We start from the raw sequence: 17,944 nt of genomic DNA, 5'->3' as shown, positions 1-17,944 counted from the left end.
TACTGTGCAAGCCTGGTACATAGTGGATAGTCATGTGATGTTGAGGAAGACCTTTTATAAAGGCATGTTGGAGCTCTTCAGTAATAATGCAGGTAAGTTTAAATCCTATTTTCTACACAGTACTGAGCAGGTGCTAGGATTAGCCATCAAATCTGTAATCTCCTTTCTGACATGACGGTGTCGCATGAATAACTCCACATTCTCCAAACACACAAGACTTGAACTCCTGAATATTTACTTGAATGCAGAAAACAAAATAAAAGGTTTGGACTTGCCAATACAGCAATACCTTATTCTCATTCCTTTACATTCAGCTAATAGCAGCCACTTTGAAACGGAACACATTTTCAGTCTTGGAGGCAGAAGCTTACTTGATTAGTTTACGAGTGTTGCTTAAGAACATTTCATGATTGTACTTTTGCAATATTCTCTGTCATGTCAGATTTGGATCGTCTAGCAATCCAGCTAAATTTTTATTGAAAGCAGCAGGAAAATGTCACATCCATACTTGAAAAAGGAGCTTCAGGCCTTTAGCTGGTAGAGCGCAGCTGATGACTGACTCAGTGTTGGGTGGAGGAAATATGAAGCTTTATTTTCTGAATACTGCAGCAAAGGAAGTATAAGTGTGGCACGCATACCCCCAAACCTTGGTCAACCAAATAGAATATGCTTTTATTTTGCTTATGTACACTACCATTCAAAAGTTTGGGGCCACTTAGAAATGTCCTTATTTTCGAAGAAAACAAATTTTGTCCATTAAAATAACATCAAATTGATCACAAATACAGTGTAGACATTGTTAATGTTGTAAATGACTATTGTAGCTGGAAATGGCTGATTTGTAATGGAATATCTACATAGGCGTACAGAGGCCCATTATCAGCAACCATCAGTCCTGTGTTCCAATGGCACGTTGTGTTGCTAATCCAAGTTTATCATTTTAAAGGCTAATTGATCAGTAGAAAACCCTTTTGCAATTGTTAGCACAGCTGAAAACTTTTGTGCTGATTAAAGAAGCAATAAAACTGACCTTCTTTAAACTTGTCGAGTATCTGGAGCATCAGCAATTGTGGGTTCGATTATAGGCTTAAAATGGCCAGAAACAAATAACTTTGTTCTGAAACTCAGTCTATTCTTGTTCTGAGAAATTAAGGCTGTTCCATGCAAGAAATTGCCAAGAAACTGAAGATCTCGTACAACGCTGTATACTACTGCCTTCACAGAACAGCGCAAACTGTCTCTATCTAGAATAGAAAGAGGAGTGGGAGGCCCCGGTGCACAACAGAGCAAGAGGACAAATACATTAGAGTGTCTGCTTTTGAGAAAAACAGATGCCTCACAGGTCCTCAACTGGCAGCTTCATTAAACAGTACCCGCAAAACACCAGTCTCGACATCAACATCGACTCTGGGATGCTGGCCTTCTAGGCAGAGTTGCAAAGAAAAAGCCATATCTCAGACTGGCCAATAAGAAGAAAATATTAAGATGGGTGAAAGAACACAGACACAGAGGAAGATTGGAAAAAAGTGTTATGGACAGACTAAGTTTGAGGTGTTTAGGTCACAAAGAAGAACATTCGTGAGACGCAGACAAAATGAAAAGATGCTGGAGGAGTGCTTGATGCCATCTGTCAAGCATGGTGGAGGCAATGTGATGGTCTGGGGGTGCTTTGGTGGTGGTAAAGTAGGAGATTTGTACAGGGTAAAAGGGATGTTGAAGAAGGAAGGCTATCGCTCCTTGTGGACGGCGCTTGATTGGAGCCAATTTCCTCCTACAACAGGACAATGTTTTACATACAGCTCAAAACTATGCAAGAACTATTTAGGGAAGAAGCAGTCAGTGGTATTCTGTCTATAATGGAGTAGCCAGCACAGTCACCAGATCTCAACCCTACTGAGCTGTTGTGGGAGCAGCTTGACCATATGGTACATAAGAAGTGGCCCTCAAGCCAATCCAACTTGTGGGAGGTACTTCAGGAAGCATGGGGTGAAATCTTTTCAGATTACCTCAACATATTGACAACTACAATGCCAAAGGTCATTTGTTGTAACCTTGTCAATGACTATATTTCCTATTCATTTTGCTATATTTGCTAATCAAACTCATTTCATGTATGATGGAAATCAAGTAAATTTCTAAGTAACCCCAAACTTTTAAACGCTAGTGTATGCCAGATACTGAGGTGATTTATGCCACTGCTTATGTTGACCTATGATGTGGCAAACCATTTTATTTACACCTGCTCTACAATAAAAACATTACAGGATTACACTCCTTGGGTTTCATGTTTGAAAAACCTATGATGTCCTATGTTGTTTCTTAGCCCCTCCTATTTTCCAGCTGTGACTGTAGGATCCATTTTTATATAGGTCAGTTTATTTTAAGCACTACAAAGGCAGTGTAGTGTAATTCTAGTGGGTGTGTTTCTACAAGATGACTGACCTGTTTATTGTGCTAAATGTGCATTACTCTTATCGGCTTTAAACCCACAATTCAAAAGTGTTCAAAGCGTGGTTTATATAATTCAAGGATGGAACATTTTATTCTTTCCTGTAAAAGTGTAATGATGTGTTCAACTGTGCTCTCTGGTGGCAGATCTGATATTTTCATATTCACTTCCACCATTGTGTATCTGTAGTTGAAATTATATATATTTAAGTGTGCACTTTAAATACATAAATACAATTATCTAGCTTTCCCATTAACTGACAAAAAAAGAGATCTTAAATTCTTTGTAGTGAATTTAATTTTAATGAACATTTATGGTTTCAGTGTCAGTTTATACTGGGAAGGGTGAAGGAGGGAGATGGTGTCTTTGCAATTTTAGTACCTTTAAATCTACAGCTTTTTGTTTTCTTTGAACTGACAGTGTAGTAAATTAGATTAAAAATGTTCCGAATTTGTTGCTTGGTCTGCTATATTCAAAAGAACATTGCAAAAAACATTTTGGATTAGAAATGCTGTATACATTTTACTGATCTTGCATTCCCAGTATCCCAATTTGTGTGCTGGATAATCATTATATCAATATGGTTAAAATTATTTCTTGGTGAGGTTAAATATTGAATTACAAATTATATATAACTAACAAAACAGCCTACTTTGTTAAACACCAATCACAAATAAGACTAAATACTGTTTGATCCAGTTATAGCTTTAAGATGCAAACTATTTCTATGGGGCATTTTAGTATTTTTTTTTTTTCTTGGACTAACAAAAACAACAACAAAACACACAGCAGGCAGCAAATCGATGTGCTTCTCTCACTGCTGTCAAAAGCATTTTATTCTAGTAAGCACAATAATGTACCCACAGGGAGCTGTAGCTATTCTGAGGTTCCCTTTACTGGAAAGTGCCCACCAAATGCCAGAAAAATAAATGGGCTCATAATATGACCATATGAAATAATAACCATGCCAACATAAACAGTCTGATTTGAATGCTTTAACCATTTATTAGAGCTGGACAATCTAATAAATTTATTGAGAAATTACACTGGCTGGCAAGGGGCATTTTCTTGGTTTCTGTTTCATACTGTGACACGTGCACAAAGTGCTTAGTTAAACTGATTTATAACAGGCTAAAAATGACTGGTATTATAAATGGCATCCTGTAAGAAAAGCTTGTAAGCATTTTATGATCTGTAGGTGAATGGGAAAAAAAAAAAAAAAAAAACACCTTTAAAGTTGTTTGTGTGGAAGTAGGTTACGATATGTGACCGTTACATCATACAGCACCGATGCTCTGCTATAATCTCAGTGTATCTGTGGCTACGAAAGATTCCCTGGCTTTAAAAATACAGCTTGTCGGAAATAGCAGCCGGAAGATGGGTCATCATCTGCATACGAATCCACCAGTATGCTTCCATGGGGTTGTAGCGAGTGAAGGGGTGGCAGGACATGATGGCGTCAGAGATGTCCTGGATAACGGGTGTTGTGTCCCTCTGGCCACTGTTACAGTAAGACTTAACCACTGCAATGTGGCGATCGAAGTGGGCCTTCCCATAATCCTCCTGCACCACTTTGGGTGCCTCTCTCCACAGTTTGTCAGCTGTGGTGGAGACAATGTCACGTGTGAGGATGCCCGTGGCCACGATGAAGTTGCCAGGCTCAATGACAATGACCTTGACACCCCATTTTCGCATCTCGTAGCGCAGGCAATCGGAAAAGGCTTCCACGCCATACTTGGACACACAGTATGGGGAGCGAAGGGCGTTGCTCATTCTTCCGTACATGCTGGCGAGGTTAATCACTCGCCCTGAAAAGCAAGTGTGGGAAACAAATCCTCAATGAATAATGTTTCTGATTTGGGTATTACTGGAAAAAATGATTAGACAAAATAGAGGAGCATCTTAATGAAAACAATATCCTTGTTGATAGTCTACATGGGTTTAGATGAGGCAGATCATGTCTTACTAGTTTTCTGAGCAGCTAAAGATCATGTGCAAGCATATGATACGATATACTTAGATTTTCAGAAAGCTTTAGACAAGATTCTGCACCAAAGACTGATCCTAAAATTGGAAGCTGTAGGTATTCAGGCTAATATACACCGATCAGCCATAACATTATGACCACCTGCCTAACATTGTGTAGGTCCCCCTTTTGCCACAAAAACAGCCCTGACCCATCAAGGCATGGACTCCACTAGACCTCTGAAGATGTGCTGTGGTATCTGGCACCAAGACGTTAGCAGCAGATCCTTTAAGTCCTGTAAGTTGCGAGGTGGGGCCTCCATGGATCGGACTTGTTTGTCCAGCACATCCCACAGATGCTCGACTGGATTGAGACCTGGGGAATTTCAATGCCATGTCAACACCTTGAACTCGTGATTCATCAGACCAGGCCACCTTCTTCCATTGCTCCGTGGTCCAGTTCTGATGCCCACGTGCCCATTGTAGGCGCTTTCGGCAGTGGACAGGGGTCAGCATGGGCACCCTGACTGGTCTGCAGCTACGCAGCCCCATATACAACAAACCGCGATGCACTGTGTGTTCTGACACCTTTCTATCAGAACCAGTATTAACTTTTTCAGCAATTTGAGCTACAGTAGCTCGTCTGTTGGATCGGACCACAGGGGCCAACCTTCGCTCCCCACGTTCATCAATGAGCCTTGGCCACCCATGACCCTGTTGCCGGTTCACCGCTTTTCCTTCCTTGGACCACTTTTGATAGGTACTGACCACTGCAGACTGGGAACACCCAACAAGAGCTGCAGGTTTGGAGATGCTCTGACCCAGTTGTCTAGCCATCACAATTTGGTCCTTGTCAAAGTCATTCAGATCCTTACGCTTGCCCATTTTTCCTGCTTCTAACACATCAACTTTGAGGACAAAAGTTCACTCGCTGCCTAATATATCCCACCCACTGACAGGTGCCATGATAACGAGATTATCAGTGTTATTCACTTCGCCTGTCAGTGGTCATAATGTTATGGCTGATCGGTGATCGATGGATTATGCATTAGTTGATGTATATAGGAAACAGAGGGTGTCAATAAGAGGAGGTTGTTAGTGGAGTTCCACAAGGATAAGTATTAGGGCCTGTGATTTTTCTAATCTATATTAATAATCTGGACTCTGAGATAGTTAGCAAATTTACAAATTATACTAAAACAGGTGCCTCAGCAAATACAATCTTGGCAGCACAGGTTATTCAAAGGGACTTAGATAATATTTGGTTGTGGGCTGATACCTGGCAGATGAAATTCAATGTGGACGAGTGTAAGGTATTACATGCAGGTAACAAAAATGTCCACTATAATTACACTATGGGCGGAATAGAACTGGAAGAAGTAACACATGAGAAAGACCTAGGAGTCTATGTGGACTCCTCACTTTCTCCATCCAAACAGTGTGTGGAAGCAATAAAAAAGGCAAACAATGTTAGGGTATATTGTCAAAAGTGTAGAATTTAAAACAAGGGAAGTAATGTTCAGACTGTACAATGTACTAGTTAGGCCTCATCTGGAATACTGTGTACAGTTCTTGGCTCCACACTTCAAGAAAGATATCGCTGCTCTAGAGGCAGTTCAGAGGAGAGCAACCAGACTTATTCCAAGTCTGAAGGCAATGGCCTACTGAGAGACTGAGGGAACTGAACCTTTTCACCCTGGAACAGAGGAGACTACGTGGGGACTTGATTCAAGTCTTTAAAATCATGAAAGGTATCCACCACATCAAACCAGAGGAGCTTTTCCAGATCAGCAGGGACACACGGACCCGGGGAAACAAACGGAAATTGGGCTTCCATGCATTCAAGACAAAAAACAGGAGACACTTCTTCACACAGAGAGTAGTCACAATCTAGAACAAACTACCCAGCAATGTGGCTGAAGCTGAAAATTTTGGAACATCCTAGAGCTGCATCTAACGATTATTTTGATAATTGATTAATCGGACGATTATTTTTTTGATTAATCTGATAAAAAGCTAAACAATTTTTCAATTAGATATTTTGTTTATTATAACTAAATTAAACCCTAAATCAGGGTATTTATGTGTAAAAGTGTACTTTAAAAAGTGCAAAAGCCACATCTTGAGTTTTACTAATATAATCTTTAATTTTGACATTTTAAACCTTAAATAAAACACAAATGTTTGTCCAGTTTTTAAACAGTAAAACTTTATTTAAATATGCAAAATATAAATAAGCAAAACAAAACAAAATATTGAGTTGTACTCTTATAAACTTTACATTATTAAATTAGGACACAAACATGTTTGTAATAAGATATTAAGGAGCAGAATGTTAAAATATCAAAATTATAAATAATAAACAAACAAATGTTACTGTCTGGTACAGAATGCAGAAGAGGAAAACTCACTGTTCAGTGTTCATACGAACATGTTTCTTATTTACTCTTCCAAAACTTTGAATTGGAATGCAAAAATGTCAGCATGTCCACATGCTCCGGGTTGAGGCTGGCTCAGATCTTTATTATCTTTCCACCAATCCAAAGGATTTTCTTCCTTGGCTAGGGGCCTCTCAACAAAGTAAGCCAGGACTTCATTTCTTATTTTAGTGTTGAGGTCCTCCTCAGCTTTCTCCTCTCTGCTCTCTTCCTCACTGCTGCCTCCAGACTCAAGGAGTGAGTCAAGCAAAGATGTTGAAGGTTCAGCTGCTGTTCTTATGGCTGAGGTGGTCATTTGTTACTGCTGCACCATCTCCCTTCGTGCTGTAAGTGCTTCAGTTTGCACAGTTATAATTTGCCCAGGTGAACCTTGGGTCCAGAGCAGAGGAGACAATCACAGGATTATCTACCTGATCAAAGAGGGTTTCCTTCCATCTGTTTTGAAGCTGCTCAACTGCTGTGGCTTCACCGAAGCTGAATTGAAGGCCGCACCTTCAGTGGACTTCAACAGCCCTTTCACAAGTAGAGGCAATGATGAGACTGTTATTTATTCCTGCCCGCTCATAAAAACAGTGGCACATTCAAAAGGCTTAAGAGCAGTGGAAAGCTCTTCAAGCAGACTCCACTGGTCTGGCTTCAAGTCAAGATAGCATTTGCCTCTGTGAGTGATGGATGGGTCAGATAGAGTTGCAGTTACAGGCCACCTCTGTTCAATCAGTCTGTTAATCATATATCATAGAATGTACTGTTCCATCTTGTACTTACATCCTGAACAAGCTTGTGCTCAGGTGTGCCCATTTGTTTCTGTTTGTCTTTCAGCTTGCTGCAGGCTTGCTCACTTTTTTGGAAATGCTCCACAAGACATCTTGCAGGTCCAACAGCTCTTTCAATGCCTGTGTTCTTTAACTGCAAGGTGTGGCCAGTGCAGCGTATACTGGTCCGCCCATGTTTCTCCTCCAGTAATTTTGCAGCAGCCACGATGTTTGCACCATTGTCATGTACGATAGCACTAATTTTCTCAGAAGGGATTTCAAACTTGACTGCTACTTCTTCCAACCACTCTGTAATGTTGGTTGAGGTATGTCTGTCTAAAAGAGCATGGTGGTAAGGCAGACAGAGGTCATCTTCCAGTCATTCCCAATGTAATGGCATGTAATGCCAAGGTAAGCTTCAGTGGCAACACTTGTCCATATATCAGTAGTTGAAGCCATTCTGCTGTTGGTGGGGTTTATAGCACTCTTAATTTTTTGGAATGCCTCTTGGTACTTCCTCTCCATCAATTTTGTGAAGTGGGTCCTTGAGGGAAGAATGTATCCTGGGTCGAGTATGACATGCGCTAAAATTGTCAGCAGTTACCAACATATTCAGGATGGCATCTGTTGAGGACTGCATGGTGGATTTCTCCTCTGAACAAATTCACTCATGGTGAGCAGTTTCTTTCTGAAATAAAAAAAAACAGCATTTGAGCATGCAAGGAGAAGCAATTTATGTGTAAATCAATATTTGCATTGTTTTTAATGATAACTGCTGATGGCAAATCAACAACCATGATTAATATAAAAAAATCTAAATAATAATAAACATTGTTTTAACATAATTTGTTACTTTTTTTACAGACATGGTCAGATGTTTTTGGTTTATATCTTCACATCTCAAATATATAATTCATTTAATTTTGAATAATAATTAAAGGATATATAGATAAATTAAATATAGAAAGACTGAAAACAAGCGTGTGAACATAGTAGAGTCACAGTTTGAAAAACAGATAACAGTTAATTGTAGTAGACAAATGCTATAAAAAGAGAATGGAACAAAGCAACGCAGCAAGCTAACAGGCTTGATTAAAAGGACAGGAAAAAATATGTATTAGTGCACAAGTGCATAAGCATTTGCTGAAAACCACTACAGTGACTAAAAAAAAAAACATTTTACTGCTGCTGTTTTTAACTGCCTTTAGATTTAGTGCTTCACTTTGTTCACACCGTTTTAATTCAACTTATTTCTGTGGTAGCGCTATTTTAATCGATCACTATGTTGCGAGCGAGCTGATTGCGCAGCCTGATGCTCGAGACAAAATAGATCTAGTGTGACTGTCCTGAAGTTAGTAAACAAAACTGTTACACAATAGCATTGAATTAAACTAGCCTATACAATTTTCACATCTTCATATAATGAGGATATACAGTTTTTGCTTACCATGCTGATGTTTCACCTTCATCCGATACCAACGTGTTTTCTTTTCAAGTGCTCGTGCGTCACTGTGGTACTTCACTGCCACACAAGCTCAGCTTTGCGTAACTTGCAGGTTACCATCTTCTATGCTGCATTTAATGTAAAATGCTCTCATGCCTTAGATGACTTGGGGCGCACACTTTTTTCTGTTGCAGGTTGACCTGTACTCTCTGCCATTTCGTGTATGACTGTGTTTTCATGGAAGTGACGTCATCAGTAAACGCTCCCCGTGACGTGAGCAGACCAACTAATCGATAATGACATTTGTTCACAACGATTTTCATTATCGATTATTATCGATTTTATTGATTAGTTGTTGCAGCCCTAGAACATTCTAAAATAGACTGGACGTGATCCTTGGATCACTTAGTTATTAATGGTCACCAAATGAGCACGATGGGTCGAATGGCCTCCTCTCGTTTGTAAACTTTCATATGTTTTTAAGTAGTGAGGAGCAGCTCGCTCTTGACTGCTCCGTTTTTTCTTGTATTATTTTTATAATGTAATCACATCAGTTTATAATATCTGCTGGCCACCATCCTGGGCTTTGTAGCACCAATGTCAAAAGTCTGACGGAGACTCGGCTGACGAAAAAATGATGATTGACATAAAAACGTCCTATATTCTCTCTTTACGGACAACTCTGCGAAATGAAGAAAAACTAGTCAATGAATTGCGAGGACCCCCTTTAGTAATAGTAGTGTAATTGTAGGAATAGTAAGAAAATTGTAATAACACTAATTAATCCCATAACATCCCATACATTTCCATAACACAATTTAATGTAATCCTATTAACAATCAAACACAATACAATATTAACTAATGGTTTTAGAGGTAAATATTCAGAAAATGTGATTCCAACAATGCTTCCCTCCTGGTTCGACTCTAATGGGTACGAGGCTGTAGAAATCTTGGTCTAATCGTACGCCACTCAGCCCTGTACTTGCTTACCTTTAGCTCTCCGGATCAGGGGAAGAAAGGCTTTTGTTACTCTGATAGTGCCCCACAGATTCACCTCTGTAACCTGCTTGTATGTTTCCATGCTTGTGAACTCTACCTCTCCAAAGGTTGAGACTCCAGCATTGTTGACCAGTGCCCACAGACCTGGAGGGGACAATGGAAACAAGCTTTTTGACATCAGTGTTTTTCAATGACTGTTTAACAGATATGCTACACATTTCTTTCAGATCCCAGCTACCTAATCTCCATCCTACTCACAATTACACATTTCAACCATATCACAGTTTAATTAAAGGGATATTTTGGCATTAATGATTTCTGATTCCTTAGCACAGGTTTGTAATTTCTAATTCAACAGTAATATAAAATGTTGATTTGGTCTAGGCCCATGTATGAAGCATTTTTCTAACATGCAGCATATAAAACTCCAAATTCAAACATGTCAGAAGCCGGAGTCTCTTCACCTTATGTAGATTCTAGTCACCTGACAAACTCCCTTCTCCTCAGATTTTCTCATAACACTTTTTTTGTAGAAGATAATAACTATGACTATCAGTAAGTGTTAACTGTTGCAATTTGAGAGCACAAGGAATGGTAATTAGAGAATCCGTGCTCTAAAAGCATTAAAAGACACTGAGGAAACAAGCAAAACAAGATGGAGCAAAAGTAGGGAACTTCTATGGCGGCGGTGCAACAGTGAAGGCAATACAAAGTAAAAGAATCTTGTGGGACTTTGCAAAGCAAGAAGAGGTAAAGCACTTGTTACCGTTCTCTGGATCCTTTAAGTTTTCCCTGACAAACTGCACAGCCTGATTAACCACTTCCTCGCTGCACACATCCAGCTGCACCACTCTCATCCTGTCTGACTTCATACTCTCCAGGTCACATGCTCCTGTCCCACTCTTATCCTGTCAGCAAATAATCATCAGTGCCAATTATTGGGTGTGATATGACCTGTGTTATAGACTACAGGTAATTAATTAATCCACACGCAGAACAATTACTACGATTTATGTAAGGGTTACATGTGAATAAATGATCGAAATGTGATATGTTTCTGATCCCCGACTTGAAGTCCGTTCACTGGCCTTTTTCACTAGTATTGTTTATATTGGTGTGAAATGTTTCCTGCAGTGTGTTTTGGTCAGTTGAAATTTGGGTTGGAAGCAATTCCCATAATGCAAGGTAATGGGAAGAAAGCCAATCTATGCTAAAACTTTACTTTCAAGGATTTTGTAGAGAGGTAGTGGTTTTATTATTAAACTATTACACTATGTAAAGCAAGTCTTAACATGTTTTAAAACCTATTATTTCTCACAATGTATTGGCCCAGATAAAATCAAACCTTCAAACCACCCACCTACGGCAAAATGTAAGGGTGGCATGTTCCTGTCTAGTTTAAAAAGAACATGAAAAGCACAGGAAATTAATCTGCTTTTTCCTTTAATTAGTCTGAGTGAAGTTTTTTTTTTTCTCTACCCACTCATGCTTTTTCAGAAACTGAAAATGTGTTGTCATTTCCTCCCTGACTCTCTCGCTCTGTAGAGAAAAGATGGATGTGTGTTATAGTACTTGCAATAGATGAGAACTCATACATATGCAAATGTCTATGGACATAAAAGGCCTCATTATTAGGTAAAATCAACAAACACATTAGCTGGAGAATGAAATCATACCTTGAGAAGGCATCCTGCAAACACTGTGAATCCCAGTGCATGTAGATGCTTTGCCAAAGCAAATCCAAATCCACTATCGCAACCTGTGATGAAGACTGCCTTTCCCTCAGTCTGCCATGGAGAGAAAAAAGGTTATTTAAACATATTAAGTTTTTCCATGAAACTGAATTAATGTATATTAAGCAGTTAAGGACCTTTAAAATCAACAACCATACTGAATATACTTTACACCTGACATACAATAAACTGCAAGAACCTGCATTATAAATGTCTTTTTATTAGGCACAAATTATGGGACCAATACATTAAGGTGGGTTTTACTGGCTTTGCATTCAGTTATGTTTTGCCTTATGCAATGGCTTCAACAGTGTACAAGATGTGATATATTGTTTCCTTCAACATGCTCCACTTAATTCTGAAAAACAATCAACACAAGCACTTTTAGTGAATTGCTCTCCACTTTTGGTAAAAATTATATCAAAAAAAAAATAATACTATGGACTATAATACCCTACCCCCAAGTTTTAAACAGACTTTAACAATGTGCTCTTTCATGCAGGACTTGTCAGCTTGAAGGTTATTTGGAGCTCCTCCAATTAATGTTAAAATATATATTTGTTTTTCCAAGGGAAAATCTTGTTGCTAATCTGATGAGTTTGGACTTCTCTCTTAGTTTTATATTTGAGGGCTTTTGTTTGTTTATTCTGATAAATGTCTGTAACTGAGACAAAAACTATTGCTAGTGCTACTAGACTTTGACCTTAAAAACACTGGTATAACTGCATTGTCAAATTGGACACTACAGAAGTATGAATTAATGATCTACCTGAATACCAGAACATGCATATAAAGGCATGAGAATATTGCAGAGACAGGTTACACACCAATGTTATGCCTATGTGGGTTTGTGTTTTTCTACTACAGGGATCAGTAACCCTCCAGCAGTCCACGATTATGACTCAACCACCACTGAAAATGTGTTTTCAATTTTAACAATACCATATATTGCATATGAATCACATCTATTATACATTTCAATGTAAATGAGGACCTGCATATTTTCTTATGCAATGAAGGACAGTGTGGATTTTACAGCGCTGCATAGATCAAAGGTATACAGACTAGGGCTGTGCGATATGACGATATATATCGTTTGACGATAGAAAAACATCTATCGTTTCATATTATGCTCTATCGTTTATATCGCGGTGTCGCAAATCGCACTCTTTACGGCAATATTTTTCGTCATTATGACAGTTTGCGTTCTCCCCAGTTCTTCCACACGTGTCAGATGCGGCAAGAAATGTGCATCAGAAACACAGACATGGAGGAGAGTGAACTGACACACAATAACTAAGAGATAATTTAATGCACAAGCGCACACGGTCCGCCCTGCTCTCGTCACCGAGCTGAACTCAATCTGCAAGCAGCACCCCCCCACCCCCGCTAATTTAGACGGATATAATTTGTATAAAATTAAAGAATAATAGTTTGTTTGCATTTTAATACATTGGAAAGCAATGCAAACATATGCAGAAAGTTTCATGAGATGGTGAAGTGGTACAACAGTTTTTTGTATTATTATTATAATTATTATTAATAATAATATAATTATTATTATTATTAACTATTTAGTATTAACACGCGCTGTACCGGTAAGTAGAATCGAAAGAAGACAGTCAGAGAAGAAATGTCCCCGTCTAGCAGATGTTAAACGCGCCACTGTAAACCCGGCTGTGTTAAATATAAATGAATCTATACCATTTTACATCACGTGTTGCGTGATTACTATTACTTGTGTTATTGTTATGTGACAGTAAATCATGTGTATGTGTATATGTATGTATGTATGTATGCGTGTGTGTGTGTATATATATATATATATACATACATACATACATACATACATACACACACACACACACTCACCTAAAGGATTATTAGGAACACCTGTTCAATTTCTCATTAATGCAATTATCTAACCAACCAATCACATGGCAGTTGCTTCAATGCATTTAGGGGTGTGGTCCTGGTCAAGACAATCTCCTGAACTCCAAACTGAATGTCTGAATGGGAAAGAAAGGTGATTTAAGCAATTTTGAGCGTGGCATGGTTGTTGGTGCCAGACGGGCTGGTCTGAGTATTTCACAATCTGCTCAGTTACTGGGATTTTCACGCACAACCATTTCTAGGGTTTACAAAGAATGGTGTGAAAAGGGAAAAACATCCAGTATGCGGCAGTCCTGTGGGCGAAAATGCCTTGTTGATGCTAGAGGTCAGAGGAGAATGGGCCGACTGATTCAAGCTGATAGAAGAGCAACTTTGACTGAAATAACCACTCGTTACAACCGAGGTATGCAGCAAAGCATTTGTGAAGCCACAACACGTACAACCTTGAGGCGGATGGGCTACAACAGCAGAAGACCCCACCGGGTACCACTCATCTCCACTACAAATAGGAAAAAGAGGCTACAATTTGCACAAGCTCACCAAAATTGGACAGTTGAAGACTGGAAAAATGTTGCCTGGTCTGATGAGTCTCGATTTTTGTTGAGATATTCAGATGGTAGAGTCAGAATTTAGCTTAAACAGAATGAGAACATGGATCCATCATGCCTTGTTACCACTGTGCAGGCTGGTGGTGGTGGTGTAATGGTGTGGGGGATGTTTTCTTGGCACACTTTAGGTCCCTTAGTGCCAATTGGGCATCGTTTAAATGCCACGGCCTACCTGAGCATTGTTTCTGACCATGTCCATCCCTTTATGACCACCATGTACCCATCCTCTGATGGCTACTTCCAGCAGGATAATGCACCATGTCACAAAGGTCGAATCATTTCAAATTGGTTTCTTGAACATGACAATGAGTTCACTGTACTAAACTGGCCCCCACAGTCACCAGATCTCAACCCAATAGAGCATCTTTGGGATGTGGTGGAACGGGAGCTTCGTGCCCTGGATGTGCATCCCACAAATCTCCATCAACTGCAAGATGCTATCCTATCAATATGGGCCAACATTTCTAAAGAATGCTTTCAGCACCTTGTTGAATCAATGCCACGTAGAATTAAGGCAGTTCTGAAGGTGAAAGGGGGTCAAACACAGTATTAGTATGGTGTTCCTAATAATCCTTTAGGTGAGTGTATATATATATATCCCATAACATAACACACGTAATAGTAGTTGCGCTGTTGCACACACCACTTGCGCTGTTATATGTTGCATTCTGCATATATTTACCATGACAGCCTGCATGTAGTATTTGTTAGTTTTGCATATTGAATGATTAAATAAAGACTTGTTATTTAAATGTCTTTGGTCTTATTTTGTAGCTTGATTGGATAAAAACAAGGCATACCGAGGTATATATCGTGTATCGCCCAAACTTCCATTAATAGAGATATTATTTTTAAGTCATATCGCCCAGCCCTAATACAGACACAGATATATGCAGAACCAGCAGTCAGTATGGCTGATATAGAGCTAGAATGTAATATCATAAAATGGAATAAAAATAAATATAAATGTTTATGTGCTGAATACAGCAATAACCGGGTTGGGTGCCAGCACAAAAACATTACAAAGAGGATTGCAGCTTTAGTCTATCCAAACTGAACTTGTGAACTGTTAGTCTTCAAAAATCCTACAAATTACACTGAGCTCTTCAGTTACACTGCAGATCTCCCTGGTAAGACTTAATGAACTAAGCAAATTCCAAAGTAAAGCCATTCTTCAAAAAAAAAAGTTTGCACTGCCTTTTTACATATGAATGTTATTGATATCATTACTTGTGGAAACAATTGGATAAGTATTTTAAACAAAGAGGGATACATTATACACTCACCTAAAGGATTATTAGGAACACCATACTAATACTGTGTTTGACCCCCTTTCACCTTCAGAACTGCCTTAATTCTACGTGGCATTGATTCAACAAGGTGCTGAAAGCATTCTTTAGAAATGTTGGCCCATATTGATAGGATAGCATCTTGCAGTTGATGGAGATTTGTGGGATGCACATCCAGGGCACGAAGCTCCCGTTCCACCACATCCCAAAGATGCTCTATTGGGTTGAGATCTGGTGACTGTGGGGGCCAGTTTAGTACAGTGAACTCATTGTCATGTTCAAGAAACCAATTTGAAATGATTCGACCTTTGTGACATGGTGCATTATCCTGCTGGAAGTAGCCATCAGAGGATGGGTACATGGTGATCATAAAGGGATGGACATGGTCAGAAACAATGCTCAGGTAGGCCGTGGCATTTAAACGATGCCCAATTGGCACTAAGGGACCTAAAGTGTGCCAAGAAAACATCCCCCACACCATTACACCACCACCACCAGCCTGCACAGTGGTAACAAGGCATGATGGATCCATGTTCTCATTCTGTTTAAGCCAAATTCTGACTCTACCATCTGAATGTCTCAACAAAAATCGAGACTCATCAGACCAGGCAACATTTTTCCAGTCTTCAACTGTCCAATTTTGGTGAGCTTGTGCAAATTGTAGCCTCTTTTTCCTATTTGTAGTGGAGATGAGTGGTACCCGGTGGGGTCTTCTGCTGTTGTAGCCCATCCGCCTCAAGGTTGTACATGTTGTGGCTTCACAAATGCTTTGCTGCATACCTCGGTTGTAACGAGTGGTTATTTCAGTCAAAGTTGCTCTTCTATCAGCTTGAATCAGTCGGCCCATTCTCCTCTGACCTCTAGCATCAACAAGGCATTTTCGCCCACAGGACTGCCGCATACTGGATGTTTTTCCCTTTTCACACCATTCTTTGTAAACCCTAGAAATGGTTGTGCGTGAAAATCCCAGGAACTGAGCAGATTGTAAAATACTCAGACCGGCCCGTCTGGCACCAACAACCATGCCACGCTCAAAATTGCTTAAATCACCTTTCTTTCCCATTCAGACATTCAGTTTGGAGTTCAGGAGATTGTCTTGACCAGGACCACACCCCTAAATGCATTGAAGCAACTGCCATGTGATTGGTTGGTTAGATAATTGCATTAATGGGAAATTGAACAGGTGTTCCTAATAATCCTTTAGGCGAGTGTATTTCTGGTATTGTATTTATTTTAATAACATAAATCAGATATTATGAGACTTGTACTTGTCTGTGTTTTATATGTGATATATAGCAAAAGAGCTTTGCTTGAGGGGTTGACTGGATTCCAGTAGAAAGAACTGTCAAACGACGCATGTGCAAACATGTCGGGGATGAATATACTTTTAAGGCGTTAAAACAAAGTTTGTGCAGCAAATTGACGAATACAGGCGGGTATGAAAGAACAGTTACACTTAGCAGGCAGCACTCAAGTACCAGAGCAGGCACTTCACGTATGCATTGTTTTGCTAGGTTAATTGTTGATTCATTTTTAATTTAATTTTGCTAGTGATAGTGCAACCACTGTTGCAACATAAACACAAACAACCCCCTTCTTTGCTGTTCAATGATTTACATTTAGAAAAACAATTGACACAAGCGCAAGCAAAACAATGAACTCGTACTTTGTTATTGCCATGTCTGCAACCTGGAACTACTGTGCTTTTCGCGATTGTAGTGTTACACTAATACACATTCAGTCATTTGAACTGTTGTACACTTTTAAACTGAAGTGTCGAATAATCAATCTCACGGTATGGAATATTAGAAAAACAAAAGCAAACACGTTTACATCGTTTATGATCATCATTGTTTTCACCATCACAATATCATATTTCACAAGTCATTACAAGTGTACACGCACAGTGAAACGTTATTTGGAGTAGCAATTCAAATGAATAGTGTTGAAGTCAGCAGTATTGTCAACCAGAATGGCAAACTACTTAATAGCCCGTCAAAACATAAATGCACGCACACATACACATGGTACTTACTTTCAAAGACCCTCTTGGAATGGAAGGCACTGCCACACAACAGACGAACATTAGATACACCAGAACGATGCCGTGCGTTACGCTAGCTTCTGTAAATCCGCAGTTTCTAGCAACAGCATTTAGTGCTTCAGGGAGCCCGAACCCTAAAACTAAAGTCAAAGAAAAAGAAAACAGGAGAAACGCCATTTTAATAAAAGGAAAGGGAGTCATCTTTTCTTGTGGAAAAACTTCAGCTGTGTTGCTCTCAATCAGTAGCACACTACTACTAGTGTTAAAACAATATGACCTTCCCCCCTCTCACAGCGCAGTAAATCACCCAGTCCCACTTCCTGCGGCG

The 17,944-nt window shown here is 39.4% G+C and overlaps 1 protein-coding gene across 1 annotated transcript; it reads right to left on the bottom strand.

Moving 5' to 3' along the window:
• Nucleotides 1-3,135: 3,135 nt before the first annotated feature.
• bdh1 (3-hydroxybutyrate dehydrogenase, type 1) lies at nucleotides 3,136-17,909 on the bottom strand. Its single transcript, XM_066708897.1, has 5 exons — nucleotides 17,608-17,909; nucleotides 11,726-11,836; nucleotides 10,816-10,957; nucleotides 10,041-10,193; nucleotides 3,136-4,257 (listed from the first exon to the last, which is right to left on the bottom strand). Exons 1-5 carry the CDS (start codon nucleotides 17,815-17,817, stop codon nucleotides 3,791-3,793), a joined length of 1,083 nt encoding a protein of 360 aa, XP_066564994.1. The 5' UTR covers nucleotides 17,818-17,909; the 3' UTR covers nucleotides 3,136-3,790.
• Between the last annotated feature and the right edge of the window lie 35 nt (nucleotides 17,910-17,944).

This window comes from Amia ocellicauda, chromosome 7 (genome assembly GCF_036373705.1).
Source record: "Amia ocellicauda isolate fAmiCal2 chromosome 7, fAmiCal2.hap1, whole genome shotgun sequence".
Classification (NCBI taxonomy): Eukaryota; Metazoa; Chordata; class Actinopteri; order Amiiformes; family Amiidae; genus Amia; species Amia ocellicauda.
The sequence above is the reverse complement of the archived record's forward strand: the minus strand, read 5'-3'. Positions and strand labels throughout refer to the sequence as shown.

Coding starts and splice junctions, on each gene's coding strand:
- bdh1 (XM_066708897.1), bottom strand. CDS start 17,817: ATGACTCCCTTTCCTTTTATTAAAATGGCGTTTCTCCTGTTTTCTTTT. Junction 10,958..11,725: donor TTGCAGGATGCCTTCTCAAG/GTATGATTTCAT, acceptor ATTTGCTGACAG/GATAAGAGTGGGACAGGAGC. Junction 10,194..10,815: donor CTTAAAGGATCCAGAGAACG/GTAACAAGTGCT, acceptor TGTCCCCTCCAG/GTCTGTGGGCACTGGTCAAC.